The sequence below is a fragment of the Accipiter gentilis genome, chromosome 16, assembly GCF_929443795.1.
Source record: "Accipiter gentilis chromosome 16, bAccGen1.1, whole genome shotgun sequence".
In the NCBI taxonomy this organism is placed as follows: domain Eukaryota; kingdom Metazoa; phylum Chordata; class Aves; order Accipitriformes; family Accipitridae; genus Astur; species Astur gentilis.
This window is the reverse complement of record NC_064895.1, coordinates 3,717,450-3,741,451: the sequence shown is the minus strand read 5'-3', so window position 1 is coordinate 3,741,451 and position 24,002 is coordinate 3,717,450. Positions and strand designations below refer to the sequence as shown.

Here is a 24,002-nt window from a genome sequence, read left to right as displayed (position 1 = left end):
CTCGCCCGGAGACCAGAAGTCACTTTTGCAGTGCGTAGATACAGCCACTAGCCTCACATCATCCACAACCAGATGAAAAACCTGTTTTTCATCCCTCCCTGGCTAGTATCAGCAGGGTTGCTTCAACCAAACGGCCATGAATTTCTCCTCACAGTAACGGAAAATGAGCATTCCTACAACACCTTTGGTTTCTCCCTACATTCTCAGTGCCCATGGATAAAAGTAACCTCTCTGCAGCACTAGCCAAAATACAATAAACATATTTCAGAGCACTTACTGTGTATTTAACTGAGCCCAGTAAAGAGAATGGGAAACAGCTGTATAGTATCTATTTGATCACGTGGAACATCTGGTAAGTTAAAACTCTGTCAGGCTGTACTAAGCCCACACTCGCTGACAGTATAAACCTACTTAAATGTGAAGGTAAAACCTTCACATCTGCTGCATATTGTTTCTCTTTTTTAAGTTATTTTCACAAATATGGCACCGCTTCAGCACTACAGGCATAAATCTGGGTTATTTCATGATTATCAGAATCTTCTTGTTACAAGACAAATGCCACAGCTGTGCTATGAGTAAAGTTGTGACTGGGGAAAAAAAAGGAGCTAAAATAGATTATGTGAACCAAAGTTTAATTTAGAGCATGAAAAATGTCCATAAAACTTCGGTGGCAAAAATGTTCAATTTCTAGGCCAAATCCTGTAAATCCTATTCAGTTCCTACTGTGGTAAAACTTTTGCTGAAATCAAAGAGCTGTACCTGTCTTTACAGAACAGTTCACATAGCTACAGCACGTGCAGTAGCCATTCACACAGCCGTTCAGGGGATGTCTGCAGCCCTTGGATTTCATAGGGGACAGAAGTTTGGAAGGGACATTGCAGAAAGGCATTCAAGTATCAATTTTTATTCTCCATCTGTGATAATACAGGTGTACAATCTCTTTGAGCCATAGTCCAGGTCTCTCACCCCGTGATTTCTCTATAGCCTTCCTGTCCACTAGTCACTCCCAACTTGAAATCACTGTTCTTGAACACAACACCGAGAACCATGTACAGGTCGACTCTCACAAGGGCCACACAGCGGAAACTCAAGGCAGTACTAGAAACAAATCCTTACACTCTTTGAGCTGATGAACTAACAGCTTAGAGTAAACATCTTGGCTCTGAGTCCAGAAGAGTCTTGCTTTGCATTGAATTTCATCTAGTTTCCTCTATAGTATACTACATTGATTCCTCGCGTCTTCAGGGTCACTCAGTTCCTCCTGTGTGGCATCCAGTGTGGTACTGATACTGTCTCCTGTCTTTCTGTCATCAGCAGATCTTAACACCTTGATATTATCTTGTGAAAACATTTGGACTAACATGATTACCTTATTTTAATACAAATATATATTAACTCAAAAAATTTGGGTTAGTGCTATAGAAGAAACACGTTTTAAAAAAAGACCTGGGAAGTCCACCAGCAATGTCTCTTTGGTCTAATAAATCTGCTTTCAACGTTATCTCTTATTTCCTCCTCAGCCTGTTTCTTACTCATCTCACAAATTCTGTTCCGATCATCCTTCTCCCCAACATAACTAATAATTTCTCTTGTGCTGCATTGCTGAAGCTCAGATAACAAGCAAGTAAAAGGGAGGCAGAATACTTAGGTTCAGGCCCCTGTGAACTATCTATGCATTTTACAGTGCATAAACTCAGATACAGACTATAAGAGTACATGTACCATCTTCTGCTAAAATGACTCTAGCATTTTTCCATTCTGTAGCCCAAGCTGAATCAGAGGAGTAGAGGAGTACCTTTTCACCTTAATCTCACCTGTCCTACGAATGAATACTCAGAAACTAGCTGTTAGGACATTCTTCCAATATGTTGGAGATAGGTACTTAACAGTGTTGTCGGGAAGAAAAAAAGAGACTCCCTGCTTTCTTGGGAAGTCTTCTGATCACAATATCACACTTGCAGAGTATTTGGACATCACCTGAAACACAGCTGAAGTCACCTGAGCCACCAGTCACATTCTGTGCCAGGCTCAATGCCATCTGCATTCACTAGGCAAGCTTCAAATCCACAGAACTGCCTGAAGCCTTTAAGAACTTATGCGGAGTTTAAACACTTCTCTGTTTACTATCTGGATGGCAGTAGACCTTAACCAGGACTCAGGTTTCATGAATTGAGGGATCAAGTTCCCTGAGCTCTAACTCAAATGTGCACCATCCCCTTGGGTAAAAGGAAGGATTTTCAGAACCAACGAGGAGACAAACTTAGAGAATTTCCATGCCTTCAAGTATGGCATTAAATGGTCTACAGATAATAAATAGAAAATACAAATAGAGATAAATAGAAAAATGAAAAATAGTTTTTATCTTTTAAGAGAATCCAAAAAAGGTAAACCTTACAGAAATACACAAGTACTTACATTAAACACTAAACATGTCAGGTAAATCATTTTGTTTCAGAAAAATTACTAAATTGTATTATATGAAGTATTTTCATGTAACAAAGCATAAAAAGTAGTTATGGTAATACTTCAAGGTGACTGCTTACTGAATTATTTAGTGGCTCTGTTAAAAAGTAATGACTACCAAAGTACAATGTTTGAAATATCAAAAAGGAAATAGTTGACATAAAAGACAAAGAACTTGGAAAATTTGTTTTTTCCACGTATCTTAGCCTTGCCAAGGGAGAACAAAAAGCATATAAAAACACAAAAAACTGCCTCCCTCAAAACAGAATGCAGCCAAAGAGTCTTTTTAAAAAAAAATTAGAAAAAGGAAAACCATACCATTCAGCTTGAGACACCGAATGCCAAATTTCTGTATGGAAACATTTTCCCTGAGCTATAAATAACTGAAAATTCAAGTTTATTATAGAAAATCCCAGTAACCTTTAGTCAGAGCAGTATAATCTTCTTAACCATAAATGTAATCAAATTAAGTAAACACACTTTTTTAAGCTCTGTCACTGCTTCACTACATCTAGTAAAGGTGCTGAGGTTCCTTCAGCCTTCTGATTTTTATTCCATGCAGCTCATTCATATGGGCCCTAATAGCACAGGCAAGTATTACCCAGAGCTGCTCCAAAGTAACTGAAAGGACCCAAAAGTAAGGGAGAAGAATCTGGAGGTTCAGGTCTTTTCATTCTAACCAAGCAAAGACGAAGCTCTGCTTTCCTTTTCCACAAGGTGGTGTTCTGGCACAGAGGACAACTGAACAAAGGTAGGTCCATCTTGCACCAGAAGAATTATTCAGAGCAGTTTTAAACAAGGATCAGCAGGGAGGTGGCATCACAACTCCATATGTATATGTGCAGTGACATGGACAAATGCCCAAAAACTGGGAGAATGCTCTGAGATAAATAACACAATTGCTGGAAGGAGAACAAAGAAAACAGTGGTCAATCTTCTGAACACATAGATGTCTCTAAACTTTACAAGGCATAGAGGAAATAAACAGGAAGAAATTAAAATCTTCGTACATAATCAAATAATGATTGAAGTGGTATTGCAGAGACTTGTTTATATAGTTCACGCTACTGGAAGGCAGATATAAAACATATTCATTCCCAAGTTAACTAGGGGGAAAATGAAGAAGATTCACCTGAGAGATATACCTCAGTACAGATAACTGAGTATTCGTCCTAGAACTTCTGTCATATGCTGCTGACATGACCACTGGGAGAACGATAGCCCAGAACAGGCCAAAAAACTCATCAGCACTTGAGAAGTTTTCATTAAGTACATTTTTCTTATCATATCATTGCATATTCATGACCTGAATGATAACATAGAAATACCACAAACAAAGGAGTTGTGAGTGCTTTAGACAACAGGACTGGAATTCAAAATTTCATTGACATACTAGAGAAATAAATATGATGCATTTCAATAAAAGCAATACATAACACAACACTTAGGACTATCCTTATTGTATCTGATGCCGATTGACTAATTAAAAGAATCTTTGTATGTTGTCCTCTACAAATTCTATCATGCTTATTTCTCCATTTTAATAATTTTGACCCTCAGAAAAAAGATTTTTGTAAAATAGAAGTTAGAGAGTACCTGACTAAACATTTTACAGAAAAGGACTGGGATATTAAAACAAATAACAAACTGAGTCAATAACATCATGCTCTCAAGAAATAAAAAAGGAAGAAAATTAAATTCCAAATCTAATCCTAGGCTATAAACAGATATGTCACAGGTAAGACAGTAGCCTGGCACTTAATGAGTAGAATCATGATGTCATTTTGGGCTTCCTACTTCAAAAAATAATTCAATCAATTGGAGATCGTCCATAGGAGGGCAAAATATAAAATACAAGTAAATCACTACAGAAATTAGTTAAATACAGAGTTAACTTATCTGGAATAAACCAAATAATTATTGAGGTCAGAAGGGACCTCTGGAGATCATCTAGTTCAACCACCCCAGCTCAGGGCAGGGTCAGCTAAAGCAGGTTGCCCAGAACCATGTTTTGTTGGGTCTTGAGTATCTCCAAGGATGGAGACTCCCAGGCAACCTGTTCCAGTGTTGACTGTCCTCACAGTAAAAAAGACTTTTCTGATCTTTAAATGGAATTTATTGTACTTCAGTTTGTGCTCGTTGCCTCTTGTCCTGTCATTGACTTTGTCTTCTTTACTCACCCGACGAGGTATTTGTACATATTAACAACATCCCCCTGAGCCTTCTTTTCTCCAGGCTAAACACTCGCAGCCTCTCCTCATATGACAGATGCTCCAATCAATTAAATCATCTTCATGGCCTTTTGCTGGATCTGATCCAGTCTGTCTACGTCTCTCTTATACTGGGGATTAAACCTACAGGTATTACTTTAGTCCATCTCTTCAAATCTAATTTGAATGTGCTTCAAACTTTTATTAGAGGGCTTGTGTGAGCTCATGAAAGAGTAGTGATTTACATATATCAGGAAATTATCTGAACTAACTGAGAATTCACTGTAGGGATTTCTATTGTAAAGTAATAGCTCTAACATTTCTACTGTAATTTCCATTATTATTAAATTCTAATATAATCTGCTAGTACAATTATTAAGTTGTTGCAAGGCTGTTTACAATAAAATACAAGTCATTCATATGAAAACAGAAGAAATATGATTTTAAACACAGGGGAATTCAACTAAACTATACATGCTTATGCTGCTGGAGTGGCCAGTTGTTTGATGTAATCCTGTTTACAAAGAGGACTTCAATAGTAAAGACAAAGGTCATGAAATGCAAATAATATTAACTAACAAATAATAAGAAAAAATATGACTTTTATTTAGAAATTAGAAATTAATATTTCATAAAAAGAATTCTACCAAGTGAGCAGAACTCTGATGAACTGACAGTTCAAAAGGTAACAAATGACAATAGGGAATGCTCAAGACATTGTAAAAAAATATTGCTGTGTTAAGAATAATATTCCTACACAAAACTAGAAAATTCCAGTCACACTCTTAACTACACTACTACTGGCCATACAGTTATAAATTTAAAAAAGAAAAATACCATCTATATATTACTATTTCTTTTGGAAATCCTTTAGAATGGGTCTTCCAAAGCAACAGAAGATGAGGTTTAAGAGTGGTATTCAGCTCAAGGTTAAGAAAACTCAGCTCATTCCTGCTGTCTAAAGATATGTACCTGGAGCCATTCTGGATGACTTAAAAGAGTTCTGGCCTCCAAGTGCTGCTCAGGAAGGGCATGGGTCCCACTTCGCCCATTTACTGTAGGTCTCATTTCAAATCTATCAAGTTGTCTATACACTGCAGGGCATCTTAAATGGCACTAGACACATCTGTTAGGCAACTGAACTGAGTTTCTATATGGTTCCCCCCATGCAGGTGTCTAAAGGCAAGCTGGCTGTCTAATTTTCCATTGCAGCTGAAGGAGCTTTATTTAATATGGGTGACAGAGATAAAGAATTCAGGTCATCCTCAGGTTCATACCTAGTGGCTGATGATCTCAATCACCAAGTCTGTATAACTGCTTGGGGACTGAATACCACTCCAGCAGGAAATGGGTCTCTTGTGCATTTTACAATGTACAGGGTATGCCTACCGCCTAAGGATGTCTCGTATATCCTATGTGTTTCAAATGGCAATAGGGACCTATGTTTAGGCAACGGAGTCCTGTCCTAGGTCTGCACTGGCTATCACAGGAACTTCAGGGGCTGTAGACACCTACTTATGTCCTAATTCAGATGTCTTAATCCCAAGCAGACATCTGCCTCAAATGAACTATATATCATTAATGAGTTATCAAGAGAAATCAGAGGAACTTCTTCTGAATTCCTCCAAGAGCTCAGTGGGTGATGTATTCTTTTCATCACTCTAAATTAAGTTTTCACCCTTCCTCGCTGTTATGATTCCCAATCCATCCTGCTGCCACATTACATCTTTGCTTCTAAGGTCTTCCTCACTGAAACACTGGAATACAGATAAATATTTAAGAGAGGGGAAATAACATTACCCCTTGTAGCAGATCATTTCAATTAAAAATATACCCTCAGCAACTGATGCCTTACGCATCAACCATTTTCCAGGTATATATATGAAGGGCAACACATAGCACATGGATATTTAAGCAGCATCTGTCCACATTTCAGAACATCTCTTTGGACCAATTGGCATGATTTCTGTTCTTCTGCCCAAGCTACGCATTAGAAGCAATTCAGATCAACTGAATTCTTGCCTCCTTGTTTTCCTGTAACTCCTCTGTAAACAGATCAATGTTGATCCAGACCTTCACCCACGGACTGACTTTCCAGTTTGATCTTGGACCTCTCTCATCACTACAGACCTGCCTGATAGTCACTGTGCTGCGTGGCCAACCCTGATTACCACCACTGCACCAAATCCTGACCTTGACTGACTGACCTGCACTCCCAGCTCTAACTTTGGACCTCCCTTATCACAACAAACTTGCCCAAGGACCTGGACTCTTGCTTGAACCTGGCTACCACCTCTAGGTCTACCCCACTCACCTCACTTAGCTACTATGGGACTGGGCCCTGGCTGGTGACCTGCTAGCCCTGTTACCACCCTCAGCTCCCCTCCCTTAGGGAGCTGCCAGCCCTCACTGCTCCCGGACAATCGAACTGAGAGGAATTTCTTATTCTAGAGTTCATTGCAATATCTGATCCTTGCTCCCTGACATCCAGTTCAGATATATACTCCTTGAGCATTTCTTTACCCCAAGTCATACATGCTGGGAGTAGAACACAGCCTATTTCTCCCTTTCTTTGCCCCTTTTCACCAGCTGTACCTAAAAAGAAAGTGCAATAGTTGTTAAAGACTAGCGCTTTAAGTAGAAGCTTTGTTGATGGAGGCCAGTAATATCACATGTTCCAGATTACAGCAGCAGCAGTCATAAACTACGCCTGAAAGTTTGTGCTTTGTACATTAACTCTCTTTCATTACTGCTGCACCATCTCCTTACCCAGTGGAGGCTACAGCTACCAGATGCTATGAGAGTAATCCCAAAGGATAATGCCTTGTTCAAGAAACAAACAAGGGTTTGACACAAAAAAATACACCAAAATCCAACTAACAGTAAAAGAGCTCTGTCTGATACGCAAATACAACTCCACTTATAAAAGAGAAAACTGAGGCATGATATACACTTGTGCTAAATCACTTACTGCACCGAGAATCACTGGAGGGGTACTAAGCGTACAAAGGGATTTCACAGCACATTATCTCCCAGGTCTTAGCAAAATGTAACATGACGTAGCAAATAAATTAAGCAACTCCTTTCTATATAAAAGGACATTTCTTTCAGGCCAAACACAAAATAGCACATTCTTCCAAAGGAGCTATAGAATTAATAAATCAATATGATCTCTGCCCGCAGGAGTCTAACAGAGGGAGTAAGAGAAGGAATTCCTTACTTCTCAGACTGTTTTCCTTTATACTAGATCAGAAGAGGTCAACTCTTACATACTTTGTGTGAAACACCTGCTGAATATTGCTTTCTATGATTTGGAGTTTACCCTTTCGCTTACAGTGGATGTGCTTAGTCACTCAGAGATGCAAACAAAACCTGCAGCTCCCTCCAACATATAATTTGCCTTGTATAACCAATTCAGGTGAACTTGGCTTGAACTATGCATACACACGCACTGAAACCCTGGCTCTTTCCATTTAGTTTAATTGAAAGGGTAGTCATATATTTTAATACTGTTTGGAGGTATCTACTTTCAATTTTATTTTAAAAGCATAAGAATAAGCTCTAATAATTTATTAATACATTTTTAAATACATGAAAGGATGAAAGCTGTTTTCTGATGTACTTTTCATATCACATCAAAGACTAAACTGGCGTTCATTCTTAGACTACTCTTCATTTTCCCCTTTTGTGAGGAAGTGCCAAGTTCAGAAGTAGTAAACAGGCTTAAAGATTCCTCATTGTTATTTTATCATGTCGTGGGTTTGGAATGCATTCTGAAACTACTACTCTTAGTCAAACAAATTACATGGGTTACCATACTGATCTTGCAACAGTATTATCCTGTATTTCTTATAATCTTCTCAGTTTCTTCATAAACTAGATTTTCTTCTTGATTTCTCTACTATTTGAAGACAACACAGAATGTAACAGTGTTTCTTCCAAGATTGAAGATCTACACTGAACTACTACACTAGGCACGTGTTCTTCCCAGTAGCAGCATATAAAACCATGAATTGCTTGCCTATATTCTTAAGCTTCAGTACTGATTAAGTCCTTGCTTTGTCACTTTTCATATATTGCTTTCAACCCCCAAAATTGTGCAAAGCACAGATACAGTGAAATGATAGAACACAACTTAACCAGTGTTTTTATCTCACCTACACAGTAATGGCTATGCAGGATAGAAAAATGAATAAAAGCTGTATTTCCCAGCTTACATAATGATAAAGAGCAAAATCTATTAAGCCTACCTATTCAAAATAAAAATATTCATGAAGAAACATACATAATATCATTATTACCTAAAATACAATTATTAGTATTATTTCAAATATTGGAAATAGATATTTAGGGGAAATATAGGCATATAAATATCAACATTCTAGATTTATTATTAATTTACATATTTTCTTGTTTTTTAATCTTATTGTTCTTCAAATATTTTGATAGTTTAAATAAAGCAAGTGAAGGTATACTGGAAAATATGTATAAAAATTACTATGATGTCAAGGTAGGTACAGACCCCTAGAAGCTTTTCCCTTTAATAAGCAAAGGTAAGAAATGTGAATGCTTGAATTGCATAAAGTTACTCATTTTAAATTGTGATCATCAAAATCACCACAGTCCATGCTACATTCTAATTATACTGCCAAGGACAACAACTTATTACATGTCAATAGAGAGTCACACAAAACATTTCTGGTGGTCATGGCTTAAAATTTGCTGAATGCGAGCTCCAGTGGATCAGCAAATTCCACAGGCAGACTGAAACTGCTGTTTAGACAGCCCTGCAAAGGAAATCTCAAGAACTGGGGACTGAATGTCTAACAGAAGGAGCAGCTAGTTCTAAGAGCAACTGCAAACCATGTCCAATTCTCTGCCATGATGTTGGATGATCTAAAAAAGTAGTAGCATTACAGGACAAATACTCAGAAGGATACAATCAAGCCCAAAGACTGTTCACAATCTCTGAAAACAAAGAAACCACTTCTTTAATATTCATGTCTGTATTTTACATAAAATCATGCACAATTTGGCTGAACAAAAAAATAGACCAAATCTGTCAAATAACAGTCTCCTGGATGAGTCTGAACTTTCTGAATTATTACTGACAAGATGACTTCCCATCTTCTAAAAAACATTTGATGCTATTTTCAACAAATGTAGGAGCATGTGGAATCGCAGAGGTTTGAATAAAAGTGTCAATTACAGCTAACAGTTCATGCACCCTAAAAGCAGACAGATGTGCTGTAGTCACAGATAATTTTGAATAACTAGCAAAATAATCATGAAGGGAATGTATTAGTAGAGTCAGGTGGTAGCAGAGGCATAGACAACCACAGTTAGACTTGTGTTACAATGGAATCATTAATAATAAATGGTACTAGAGGCCTCTGTTGTTAGTAAGAGGCCACAGCCAGTCACTTTAGCAAAAATTAAAAATGTATTTTCAGGACATGGTGTATACATTGCCTTTTTCTATTTCCCTAAATGCTTCCCTTGGCTAACAAGCAGCATTTCTCCATTAACCAAGTTGATTTGCAGCCAACTCACTTTCATCCATATCCCTATCTTGGTCAAAGCCTGGAAAAGCAATTATACTCTGCCATCTGGGCTGGATGAAAAGGATACAGAGAACTGAGATCAACAGCATACTGATGACACTGGAGCCAAAACCTCCCACACTTTCCTTTACTATTATTTATGGTAATAGTATTATGGTGTGTATGGTGTTTTACAGGCAAGACTGAAGACAGAATTCTAGAAGGCAGAAAGAGTGGTGTTTTTCCACACACACTGAAAAAGCAGAGGCATGATCATCCTTACAAGACCAACATGTGAAAGTAATTTGCCCTTTATAGTACTTTGGGATATCAATAGGGGGAAAAACGAATACATTGACAAGCCAGCCCATCCACCCTATCAGGTAAGTCTCTTTAAATACCTCATTGTCAATGAAAGTGAGTTATGCATAGATCTTTAAGGTCTCAAGTAAGAAGTTGGAAGTAAATCAACTATTCTCAATTATCACTCTCATCAAAATCACCTTCTGTGTCCAAAGGCTGTGCCTAAAAGATCAAGGAAATCTTTAATTCAAGTACAGCTGGCTCACCACTATGTTTTCCATAGGTCTCTTCCCAAAAGACACTGATAAAAGTGACAGTAGTTTAATGGTTATTTATTTAGCTACTGTTGGCAACTCATCATTCACGATAATTTAAAATTTATAAAGCTCATTAGAAAAATAACATCTGCAAAGTGTTACCATAATAACTTCCCAACAGTAGGTCAGAAATTATGGTACCTTGAATGTTACACCATTCTTGATGTAATAAGACCACTGGGTCAGTGTTAACTAAGCACAGAATAAGTAAAAAATATCTAATAGTATTACCATTTGCTGTACTTTCATTTTACTGTGACACATAGTCTTGACCAAAGGATTGTTCTAAGCTCTGATGACAGATAGTAACACTTAGGGACTAAATGGCAATCCAGACATACCACTCACTAAGCTCAAAATTTCTTGAAAAGTTGTTAATGGCAGGATTCAATTGGACTTTGAAACACCTGAACTTAGCTATCTACACATTTATGTCTACAGGTGTGCTAGGTATCCCAATACAGTCAATTTATATATTCACATACAATGTCTTAAGGTTCCCTAAACACACTGTGTAGGGCACAGGACCTGTGCCATTTTTGGCAGCTGCAGGTAAAGTATGATATTATAGGGCATCTTAAATGGCATCAGCAATGAAGCATGGCTGGCTGTATCAAGCCACTTCTCAGCACTGTCAGCAATGGCCAAAAGCATATGAAACAACTCAGCTGAGTACTAAGGGCACAAGTCAGAAGGCTAATTACAGGAACCCAGTGCATTTGAGACACATCCCGCCTGACTTCCAGCTATCGCACCAGAGGGCACAGGTCTCCCATAGATCCTGTTTGATATCTGACAGCCCTATAAGCCATCTCAGCTACCTTAGGGCATCTCACATGGCACAAGAGAACTGTGCTTAGGCAATTGAATCAAGTCCTAAATATCAAAAAACGGCAAGGAAACAACAGAAAATTCTCAATCACCAGTTGATTCCTCTCTGTATAGCCAACAGCCATCTGCCTTAGCATTTTAACTTTCCATCTTCTTCATGCCATTCAGGCAAAAATGAGACACGGCAGGGCCAAGGAACTTGCCTATCCACTCTCTTCTCTTTCCCCAATAAATTCTTCATGTAAGCTGTTTTGGTTTATGTGAAGCCAACATACAGTTCAATTCAAATTATGTTTCCAGGCTTTTAAAAATTCAGCCATGATCAGCTGTGGATTCTGTTAAATCTTTTTCCTAATCCCACTATTCCACATGATATGCCTTCATCACTTACCTTACTCCCCCATTTCTCACATACTAACACCTATATTTAATCTCATCTTAACTACTTGCATTAAAAGTAAACCCTAAAGCCACATACAGTTCCTTTCCAGATGCTGCTGTTGAATTATTTCCCTATGGGTTTCACCTAACATTCCACCAATGTCCTCTGGCGCTTCAGTCCACACATCTCATGCATTCAAAGACTTTAAACTTTTTTTTCCAAGAAACTCATAAACTAACACCTTTATTCCCATACTAAACAGCTAACATCTGTGCACAAAAAAAACAGCCAAACAAAGAAGAAATGTCTACAGAGCACAGTTCTTTACTAATGCACCTTTTAGCATTTTTTGCATGTAATAAATCTGGGTTTTTGTTGCAAGAACTGCTGAGAAACACCCTCATAAGTATATTTAATCCAAATAACAAATTCAAATGTAATATAGCAATTGGATTAACTTTCTTTCATTTACACCAAACTGTAAAATAAATCTCCATTTAACAAGGGAATTATCTAAAAATAATATCAGCTACAACAACATTCTGACAGTAAGTATAATTTCCTTCTTATCACCTGCAGCATCTTTTTCATCTCTTGCAATCTCTTAGAATTTTGTCCCAAACTGTGATTGAAATCTTCATCATCAGTTATTATGTCTAACCCAGTAAAAGTCTGAAAAGTCATGAGCTGATTATTTCCAACATAAGATTGAAAAGCAACTCTTAAAAGTATCCCTCAAAGTATTTTCCTGAAATGTAAATCATGAATTTATCAGTTTTCTGATTCCTTTGGAGTGAGCGACTGATTAAAAGACCAGATAGTCAGAAAAATAAAGTCTGTATATGATTCATAATCTCATATTTAATAAATTCTTTATTATTCATTACAACTTATGTCACTATCAACATATTACAAAGTAGAATAAACTTTCATCTCCGCTGCAGTACTTAGTTTTGAAGTGTGTGCACCACTTTGACATTTCTGCCCGAAAAGGACTATATAAGTGTATATTAATACAGCAGTAATAAAATACTTCCCTTTTGCTGAAACGCAAAAATGCTGAATTAGCTTTACTGGTATTTAGCACAGTATGAAAGCCTGATTTTGATCATGGAGCTACAGGCCTCGTATTACATGCTCATATCTCAGAAATTCCAGATCAGCCAATAAAGCAAATTTTCTTAAGAGTTTGAACATCCTGATGAGTTTTTCTATGTGCCAGAAGATGGATGGATTAGATAGCCAGAGAGAACCTTCTCCTATAAATTTGTGCCTGATAGCTTTTTATTTCCATTCTTAAAATTAATATTTTTCTGTTCCAGTATTTTCTGAGGTTCAGTTAATTGATAAGCCTTACTGAGTGCACAGTACTTCATTACACTGTATGTCAAGGTCCACATATGCACTATGATGTGCACTATGATGTGCATTGGCACACATTGTAAGGTGGTACACATTCCCCAGCAAGTTCACAATACCACACACCATCTTTAAGACATCTTTAATACTTCTCTTTCATACTTCATCTATCTTTTTAAACATACATTTGGGGGAAAAGAAGAATGCTAAAGAAAATATTTCACCTTTGTTAAATGAATGAGAGCTAAACAATAGAAGAGAATTAAACACAGCCTGAAGTACTAAATAACTACTTCTCTGAAGTCCCCCACAGCTTCTTTAAATGTAACTCCTTCCACATTTGACACATCAAAGGATCTCAATAACCTTCAACTCCTAAAATTTCAGAGAATCATCACCTTGGTTAAACACCTCAAATATTTACATTGTGAAAGAGCAGAGAGTGACAAGAACTCATTTCAGCTTTATCTCTGGACTGTACCTACACTGTACCAGTTTCTCATTGTGTGATTTTCACACACGCTTTCATAAACAAGTGAATCTTCCAGCCCAGATGCTGCAAGAATTGGAGATAACTTTTTCCTCTGAAATACCAAAAAAAGGTGTTATCATTAAAACTGAGAAAATAAGTGTAACTTCATTCTAGGTTGCCAGCATTCCACCTTTAAGCCAAGTCTATAGTGAAAAAAACTAATTCGTGATCCAAGCCACTACAGAGATGACTACGACTACTATTTATTAGTCACTTTGTCAGACAGTTCAAAGGTACAAAATTTGATTAATTAGAAGTAAATATTTTGCTTTATGAAAACTTCTATGTCTGACCAACTGGTAAGTCCTACAGCAGTCTTATAAGGCACTTGTGAGATTTCCTTACCCAAACTAGAAGCTAGAAGATCCACAAATTGTAAATAAAATCCTTATTAAAACCTGAGACAAAGATAATATTCCCATTTATTTCAGCAGGAATTAAATTTGGATCCAGTTGATCTTAGGCAAGTCATTTATCTTTACTCTCAGCCAAGGCAATGAGAAAATGAATTAAGAAGAATGATCTCAAGATGTATGAATTTTAAAATGATGATTTGACACATGGGGTGTCTGAAATTAATCTTTTTCCTTGAGCTGGCAAGAGAGGAAATGAACATCACTGTGCCCATATGTAGGCTTTGAAGGAGGTGGAGGTGGGACGAGTCAAAAACAGGATCTCACCAAAAACCAGATGTTGGGTCTGAGTAAAAATTTCCTGTGCGTTTTTTTAATTCCCAAATTTGCAGAGCAAGATCTGTAAAATCCTTTACAACATTTCCAGCTGTATTATAAAGTTCTAAACCCACATAATAATCCCAATATAGCACAAATCTGTACCAAATAAAAAGCTCCTGTTATCTTTCCACTATTTACAATCAAATGGCACAAAAGAACTAAAAGTCATGGCTCCATTTAGGTCAAACTTACACTTTATTATTAGCCTCTTAACTTCTAACATCCTGTTTGGCACCTCTAGCAAGGCAACCACTTAGCCTTTTCGGACTTTCTCTCTTCAACATTTTATCCACCAATGTTCTTGAGCTGTTATTCTGCAGCACAAATAATACCTGGCTGAAAAAATTGGCATGAGTTTACTGACTGGATCTTCTAAAGGGGAAACTCCTCTCAACTTCAAAGAACATTTTGGAAAGAGCTCAGCATTGAACTCTCTCTACTCTGGTTAAATTCAGTGGGAGTGTGTTTTTGTGTTCTATTTATTACCTTCAGTGTCAGGATGTATCAAATGTCTTGATCCTCTCCAAAGCCATCAAGAAAAGATACAGCATCCTGATACAAACTTAATAGTTTATAATTTGATTCTAAATTATAGTTACAGGAATCCTTTCTACTTTATTCTTCTATTTATTTTCTTTTTTTAATAACATTGTATGCTTTACATGTTATGAACATTAAGAAAATAAATGTTCCTTGGGAATCTGCAACAAAACAAAAGAAGTCCCATTCTTTTGATGTATTCGTTGTGAAAAAGATCCATCTGCCGAGTTCTGTATTGACAAGGTCTCTGCACGTAGAGGAATATGAAGGGCTGGAAGTCAGGAATTTCAAAGGCCTTTCATGATCAGTTATTTAGTCTTAAACTACACAAAGGACAAAATACCTTGGAAATTCATGATGAAAACACAGGATGAAGTAAGAATGGAGGGTAAAGGGGGGGGGGGGGGGGGGGGAAGCATACAAGATCTTTGCCCCATGTTATTAATATACTTTCTCTATACTGATTTCATTAAATATCTTTAAATAACATCATCCTTTTAAAAAGTCAATAAACAAGGATTCTGCAATATAAAGTTCAGGACAACTAGCTTCTTTTTCCTCTATTAAAAATATACTTTATAAGCAATTTTCAGAAGATAAAAAAACTGAATGTAATTTATGATGTATTTCTTACATATTGTAATTGTCGTAATAATACATTTGCAATATTGTTGACAGCAAATTTTTGTAGTACTTCTTAAACTAAATACATTAAATAAAAAAGGAAAATAGCTAAAATAGTTATTTAAGGAGAGCCTCCAAATATGAATTTGTTCCTGGAACACAATTACAAGGAGATAAAAAGAACATGAAATATAGTATATCTCAAATTAGTTGCTCTGAGGTGTAGCTAAAAGATTCAAATAACACAGACATGCCTTCTCCTCCCAGGTAGCATAATGCCACCATATGCCTCATTTTTTGTGCTGTAATTTGAATCAAGAATCAACCATCAAATACAAGAAGTGGTTAAGACAAATACACATAATTGTCATATGGACTGTGGTTTTTCGTTGTTATTCTGGAGTAACTTTAAAAATAAATTTGAGAGGTTTCTAGTATATGTTTAAAACGTGATAGTATATTGCACAATCTAAATCAGCAAATTACAACTGCAAAAGTAAGACACTTGTGTGCATTTCTTGATCCAAGAGTGCCATGCAGTGAGGAGATGAGGGAATCTTGGGCTCTGTGTTTTAGATCTGGAGGTTTAGGCATGTAGTATATAAATCTCTGCAACCTAGGCACTGAAACAGAAGTTAGCTGCCTAAATTAGAGGACCCAAGCTTTTGTACGTATTATACGTATTTAGCATGTAGGATTTTTGTTCCTCTTCAATTATAAAACTGACAATAATGTACACTGTGCTTTCCAATGATTATATACTGAACAACTGTTAATAATTCTGGGTAGTGCATCCCATATGATAGCCTAAATCTGTGACAAAAATCCTACAAGTTAACGTAGCACACATTAGCATTATTTAGATAGATACACACCTCCTGGAATCAGCCACGTCCAGCAGAGCAAGAGACTAGAGTTTCATTTTTGACTTATTTTTGCTTTGCTTGTGGTAGATGTATGTAGCCCTCACCAAAACATATAACTCCTAATATACTCCTAATATACTATACCTCTTAGTACACCTAGCTAGTGGTACATTAAAACACATGGGTCTAAGAGAAAGGTGCTTATTACTTAGCTATTTTTAGCCACAACCCTGTTGTAGAGTAGGATGTACTGATTTAAAGTGGCAGAAGATGAATATTCACACTGAAGTTGACACTCTGACCTTAACTAATTCTATTTTTTCCAAAGTATTGTAAGCCTTGCTGTCCTGGTTTCAGCTGGGATAGAGTCAATTGTCTTCCTTTTAGCTGGTACAGTGCTATGTTTTGGGTTCAGTATGAGAAGAATGTTGATAACACTTATGTTTTCGGTTGTTGCTAAGTAGTGTTTAGACTAAAGTCAAGGATTTTTCAGTTTCTCATGCCCAGCCATCAAGAAAGCTGGAGGGGCACAAGAAGTTGGCACAGGACACAGCCAGGACAGCTGACCCTAACTGGCCGAAGGGGTATTCCATACTGTGTGACGTCACATCTAGTATAGGAACTGGGGGGAGCGGGGGCGCGGGGAATCGCCACTCAGGGACTAACTGGGTGTCAATTGGCAGGTGGTGAGCAATTGCACTGCGCATTGTTTGTACATTCCAATCCTTTTATTATTGCTGTTGTCATTTTATTAGTGTTATCATTATTAGTTTCTTCTTTTCTGTTCTATTAAACCATTCTTATCTCAACCACGAGTTTTACTTCTTTTCCCAATTTTCTCCCCAATCCCACTGGGGGGGGGGGGAATGAGTGAGCAGCTGGGCGGTGCTTAGTTGCTGGCTGGGGTTAAACCACGACACAAGCAATGTAATTAAAAACTGGATTTGGAATTGTGTCTACTTTACATCATTAAATCTAGTCCTCTATTCCTTATTATACAAACTTTAAAATCTCTTAAGAGTCCAACCATTTTCACTACTATGGGAACCACATCATATAATCCTTTTTCTAAACCTAAATCATGTAGGTTACGCACACTCCTTATTTTGATTAGAAAGCTATTAAAGAATGTCACCACTCGATACTTAGCTTTTAAATTTCTACTCTGTATCTAATATATAGACAGATTATAAGCATTTGTTTGTGTTTGGCAACATATTCCTTTATTGTAAGCAGCTCTTTGCTCTTCTTCCCTCCCTACCTGCCCATCCTCCAGGTCTTAACACTAGATATCAATTGAACCAAAGTCATTTTACATTTCATCTCCATTTTCCTGACCATTACAGTGGTGCAAGACTAACTTGTTCCAGCTAGAATTCAATTTCTTGAACATGACTAACCAAAATTGAACAAGCCTCAGATACAGTCTTTTGAAATGGCACTACAATTCCCTGTTTGACTCAAAATACTTGATCTGATATATCCAAGGACTTGATTTTTTTTTAACAGCTGTACTGTATTGGCAGCTCATAGTCCTCCTATGGTCTGTGAGTATTCCAAGGTTCTTCTCTTCTTCAATTGCTTCTAACTGATAATGCCACAGTTTCTAGTTTGGGTTATCAGTCTCAAAGTACCTAATCATTCTGCATCCTTCAATTTCATCCCAGTCTTTTACACCACTTCTTTAGCCATCCAGCTCTTCCCTGCTGTGTCCTTAGCATATTCCTAATGCATTAAAATTCCATTTTAACCTACATGAAAACATAACATTAAGTCTGTAGGATGAGACCAATGTCAGTTGCTCTCAGGCCATCTCTCCTTCTAGCCAGAAGGTTCCTGCTAAGATAGAGGACAACCATCAGCAGTGGATGAACAGCCAGCCTTCCACCCTCCTGCTCAGCCTTAGCTTTTTACAAAACAGAACACAAAATACATTACAAATTCCAGTCAAGTGCTATGAGTCACTATCAGTAGCAATCTCGATCACTGTAGAAATCTCCCTAATACTGCACCATGTACTGCTATCTCCTTTCTAGGTAGATTCTAGCACATTTCACAGTTCTGATATAAATCCATGTCTTTAACAAGTTCTCATGTAGCTATAGCTCCTCTTTAGTAAAATTATTCAGACCTTTAATATTAAATTAATCAGACCTATTAATAAAAACAGTATACACTGGGGTAATGCTAAGAGAATGAAGCAGAACTAGGATCCCCTTGTATGAAATATAAGGCAGTATTTCTGAAGCAAACAAGATTAAGCACTAAGAAAATAGAATAAGATGAAGATACTGCAACAGGAATGTGGTGTCCCATTGACTAGTCAGGCGTTTGATAATTTTTTAACGTAAAACAGACTAACCTAAATAAGAGTGAAATAGATATTAGTAAATCCTAATAGGTAGTAGAAAATTCTATTTACTTTCTGTCTAGCCATTAGCCCAATTACCTTTTGTTTTTCACCTCTCCTTTTCAGTAACTTTGCTCCTCAAGCAATCCTATGTTTTAAAGTCAAATACAGTTGTAAAAATACTACAAAATTGTTGGCTAAATGAAACAGGAAAATGAAGGGAAAACAAAGACTAAGACATCCCACTACTCACTCTAGGACCTATTATTTGGTCTCCAATATGGCTCCAAGTGGTTAAACCTGGACCTTTACAAATTAGTCAGCACAGTACATAAGCAAATTTTTATATATTTGGGATTTTTGAGACAAAACTGAATTATTTTAGTTTTAGAAGAGCTCTGGTAGCAACACTCTAGTAACACCTACATATTACTTTGTGTTTAAAGAAAAATCCTGAAAAACTCCTGAAAAGATTTCAGCAAGAAAATTAACTCCTTATTTTCATCAGCCATGAAAGCACTAAATTATTTCTGGAAAACTGTTCTTGCACCTTAAGCCCCTTCCCCTTTTTTATTTCTTAGTGTACCTACATAAACGTGGTTACAGTGGTGCCCCCACAACTGTCTTGCATACATTGAGCAAAACAAAAAACCTCCACTTTTTACAACAATCTCTTAAACTAGTATAGTTTCTAGATCACATAAAGAGGAACGTATTTTTTCTTGAACAGGATTGGTACAGAATGCATTCAAGCATAAGGAAAACCTTTATGGGTTGTTTAAGCACCCACGTGAGAAAAATGGAAATTTGAACAGATTTGCGTAAAGAAAATCATTAAAAACATCTAATAAAAATCACAGCAAGGTAATGCAGAAGCAAATGTTAAAACATTAACAGTGACCTACTCCAGACTTAATTAACGTCAATGGGCTCAGTAGACTGTGCAGCTTACAACCTCATCAATGTGCACAGGGAGGATAAGCAGCAAATTCTCATGTTTGCTGTTTACTGAGGAAGCCATCTTTCTGTATCCTTGGAGGAAGAAAAAAAGTGATGAAAATTAAAGAGCACTGCAAAAATGAAGCAAAAGTTACAGGCATCGATTACAATAAAGAAACCTTTTTTTTTTTCTTTTTATCTATGGTTTTCTGGGAAGATATTACTGCTTGTCTTTGACTTCACACCCTCTCTGTTGCAAAAGCCCTTGAACCTTTCAGATGCTTTGACAGGGGGTAGAGACTGAAGCAATCAAGTGACATATCAAGGTATTTTGAAGGAATTTTTAAAAAACATTCACATCTTTTGAAAGAAAATGATGCACCAAAATGTAGCAAGGGCACATGAAGAGGATTATAGTGCTTTGTTTCATGCCTAACACACAGCAGTCCTTTCATTCTATCTTATTTCTTTTTACGGCAAGAAAACATTTTTCTACTATTACAGAAACAACTGAAGGAATTTGTTTGATTTTTTTCCCCAAACTTCAATGACGGATAGACACTATTCTCAAGGAATTACAATAGCTAGAAGCTGTATGGTGCTTACCTATACAAAGCTCTGTGCTCACCACAGTATTGCTTTGGGTATTGCAAACATGTAGCTTTTGAGCTATCAAGCTTAGGTCATATGAAGCCAAATTACAACGCTGCCAGCTTTCATGGCACTCAGAATTTTGTATTTTTCATGATCTCCCCACCTCTGAAGTTACGTGCTACCTAATAATTAAACTTCACTTCCAGATGGTGGAGAAAAATGGAAGGTGTACCTCCCGTATATCTAAAAGGGGTAGAAAAATAGAAGAAGGATGTAATGAACAAGAAGTGCATTTTTTTAAGACATGATTTTTAAACCAATTTTGTTCTAGGCTTGGCTCATGGTTTTTAATGTTGGAAGCACCAACTGATTACTGGAGTTAGATGCCGAATGAATGACAGTTCAGACACAATATGCCCCAACAATAAGCATGTTGTTATAGTGTAAAGGCAACGTCATGCTCAGAATTATTTCCTTCTTTGAGCACTTCATATTGACATCTTCCTCCAAGATCCTTCCAGATTTATGCGGCCTCTCCCTAAAAGCCACTGGTAGCTTTCCCTTTCCTTGATTTCTTTCCTTCCCCAGCCATGATTAGGACAGTCGTGGCCTATGGTCTTCACTTGGCTGCCTACCCACGTGCCTCCTCATCTAAACTTCCTCTCCTGGTCCCCACTATCTCCAGCCACTCTCCCCACCTGTTCATGGCTGACAGGCCAGGCCGGAGGGTGAGCAACCACATTGACTCATCCCTCCGTGACAATCCCACCAGCACTCAAGAGCAGCCCAGGCCAAAAGGAGGGTACAGCTACCAGTACTCAGAGCACCCCAGGCCAAAAGGAGGGTACAGCTGCTTCAGAGGAGTTGACAGCTCAGCCTCCGCACCCTTACAGCTGTAGTGACTTTCCAGCTGACAGCAGACGGGCCCACCACGCTCCAGTTTGAGAAATACAAACTCCGGGCAGCAGGGGTGATGGTGCGGCCTCGCCAAAATACATGTCACCCTACAATGTTGTGGCATTTCACACCGTGGGTTGTAACAGGTGAGGGCAGGCAGAGGTGAGTGCGTTCCTTTCACGCCGCCTCATCCCCGCCCGCAGCGCCGCTAGAGATGGCCCAGCCGGGTGTGCACTAACCGGCCAGATGGCTTAAAACCAGCCGTGTTCTGACATACTGACCAAGAAAGGCCCAGAAGCGGGGGGGGGGGGGGGGGGAAGGATGAGAAGCTCCCGCCCCTCCGTGCGGGAGAACCGGCGGACCGGACCGGACCGGACCGGACCGGGCCGGGAGGGGGGGGGGCGAGGGCCGGCCGCAGACAACAGGCGGGGGGCGGCAGGGACGCAGGGGACGGGCGGGGCGGCGCTGAGGGGGCGGCGGCGGCGCCCCTCCGCGCCCGGCGGGCCCCGGCCTCCCCCTGGCGGCGGCCGCGCCTGACAGGGCCGGCACCATCCCCATCATCTCCCTCACCCCCGCCCGGCGATACCTGCCCGGGGTACGGAGCCGCAGGCGGCGGCGGCGGCACGGCCGGATCCCCGATCCACAGCTGCTCCTTGAGGAGGTGCTGGTAGCTGAGGCAGTGCTTCAGCGCCGACGGCACCGTACCCATGGCGCGGCGGGCTCGGCGCTCCAGCCGCAAGGTCGCCTCAGCCTCCCGGCCCGCCGAGGGGGGGGGGGGGGGAGGGTGCGTCGGTCCCGCGCCCGCCGCAGCCACTGGCTGCAGCCCGGCCCACGAGCGGCGCCTGTGATTGGCGGAGCGCGGGAGCCCGCCGCGCCGCCATCCCCGCCGCGCCCCCCCCCCCACACACACACACTCCCTGTGGCGACCGCCCTCTCAGCCCGCCGCCATCAGGCGCTGAGGCGGGTCAGCCGGCGTCTTCTCTCCTCTCCCCCTCCGCACCTTACCGGGCTGCCCGGGGCTTTTGGTCCGGGCTCGGTCAGCGCCACAGCAGCCTGCCATGGCGGGGCGGGGGTTGGGGAGAAATCGGGGCCTCCTCGGGGACCCAGAGCTCGGGGGGGGGGGGCGGACAGGAGCATGGGGACAGCCAGCCGTCTTACCCCACATCCCTCCTGACAGGCCGCACACCCGGGGGAAATGGGGCCCGGCCTGGGCTTTCAGTGCTTTTGGCAGAAGGCTTGAGGGGAAAGAGGGGAGTGAGGAGGAGGGACAGGGCTGCTTGGGGACCAAGCCCGTTTGGGATCCTGGAGCTGTGCAAACGGTGGGGAATAAAACCGGCCCTGCTCACTCGGCCGTTCAGGTAGCAGCAGGTCTTTGACGAGAGGCTTCGTGTGCACGCTTGCTTTTATGCTTTTCATTTGGGTAGCAGAAGTTTAGAACGTAGCAAATAGCGTACTTTTCAGGTTTATGACAGCGCTCTCAGAAGCAGCAGGTTATATTTTGTCATGTCCTTCAGCGTTCAGTGCATCAGCCAACTTTCCAGACTACTCTCAAGCGAAATACCATATGCATTGGAAATTTTTTCTGGATCATTCCTTTTCTGGGGTATCGGGGGGAGGGGAGTTTGTTAAATTCACTAAACTTTCCCTCAGTCATTTTCTGCAAAAGATTATCAGGTTTACAGCCAAGTCTGTTTCAGGCCTTCACGGGTAGACATGATGCTCTCCAAGCAGTGTCTTTTTCTTTTGCTGTTTTGCATTTCAAGCTTGCTGTTCTGTGCATCCAAAACCCTCCCTGTTTCTGAATGTCATTGTAAACCAAAAGTGGATGCTGATTCATTGGCCGGGAAGTTTTTGTTTTTCGAGGATAATAGCTTTTCAGGAATATTTAAATTACAATTTCAAAATTTATTTTAAAATACTGCTGGTGGGCATCTCTGTCATTTCAAATCTGGCCACAGAAAAGTGCCAGGAGGTTTCTCTGCTGACCGCTATCTGAGGTAGTTAGTATCTTTTCTGCCTTCTTCCAGTAAAATATTTTTGAATTCAAAAGTCTTATATTTTCACAGTTCAAAATTCCACTAGGATACTGTTCAATGCTGGCTCTGGGTACTTGCTTTGGCCTTGTTACCTGTGAAGCTAGGAATAAAATGTACAAAGGCTGGCCAAAAAATCAAGCCTTTCTCTTTTGTCTCCCAGTGAGAGACAGATTATCTATGAAGTGGTACATGGGAAGGGAAAAGCACTTTATTGAGGTAAATAATTTCATTTTCCACTTTTCTGTACATTTCATAGCGAGTTGGAAATAGGGTGAAAAATGCAATTACAAGGAGTTAGAGTATGTGTGTGTATAAAGTATACCTCTCCTACCCACCTGAGCTATTCTCAAGTTACTCCAGTAATGGAGTCAAACTTTGTATGGCCTTTAATGATCTTTCTTGCAAATATCTCTGAAATTAGCTTTATTATAACCCTCTGCAGGTAGCTTCGCCATCAAACTGCTATCTTCTCCATATTAAAT

General features: G+C 39.3%; 1 protein-coding gene across 2 annotated transcripts in view; it reads right to left on the bottom strand.

Moving 5' to 3' along the window:
- HMGCLL1 (3-hydroxymethyl-3-methylglutaryl-CoA lyase like 1) overlaps positions 1-22,236 on the bottom strand; it is an 87,873-nt gene extending 65,637 nt beyond the window's left edge. The window contains exon 1 of one of the 2 annotated variants that reach the window (XM_049819408.1): positions 22,071-22,236. In XM_049819408.1, the coding sequence (XP_049675365.1) occupies positions 22,071-22,193 (123 nt within the window). In that variant the 5' untranslated portion in view covers positions 22,194-22,236. The remainder of the gene's footprint in view (positions 1-22,070) is intronic. The other variant, XM_049819409.1, reaches the window with a different exon arrangement.
- Positions 22,237-24,002: the final 1,766 nt, after the last annotated feature.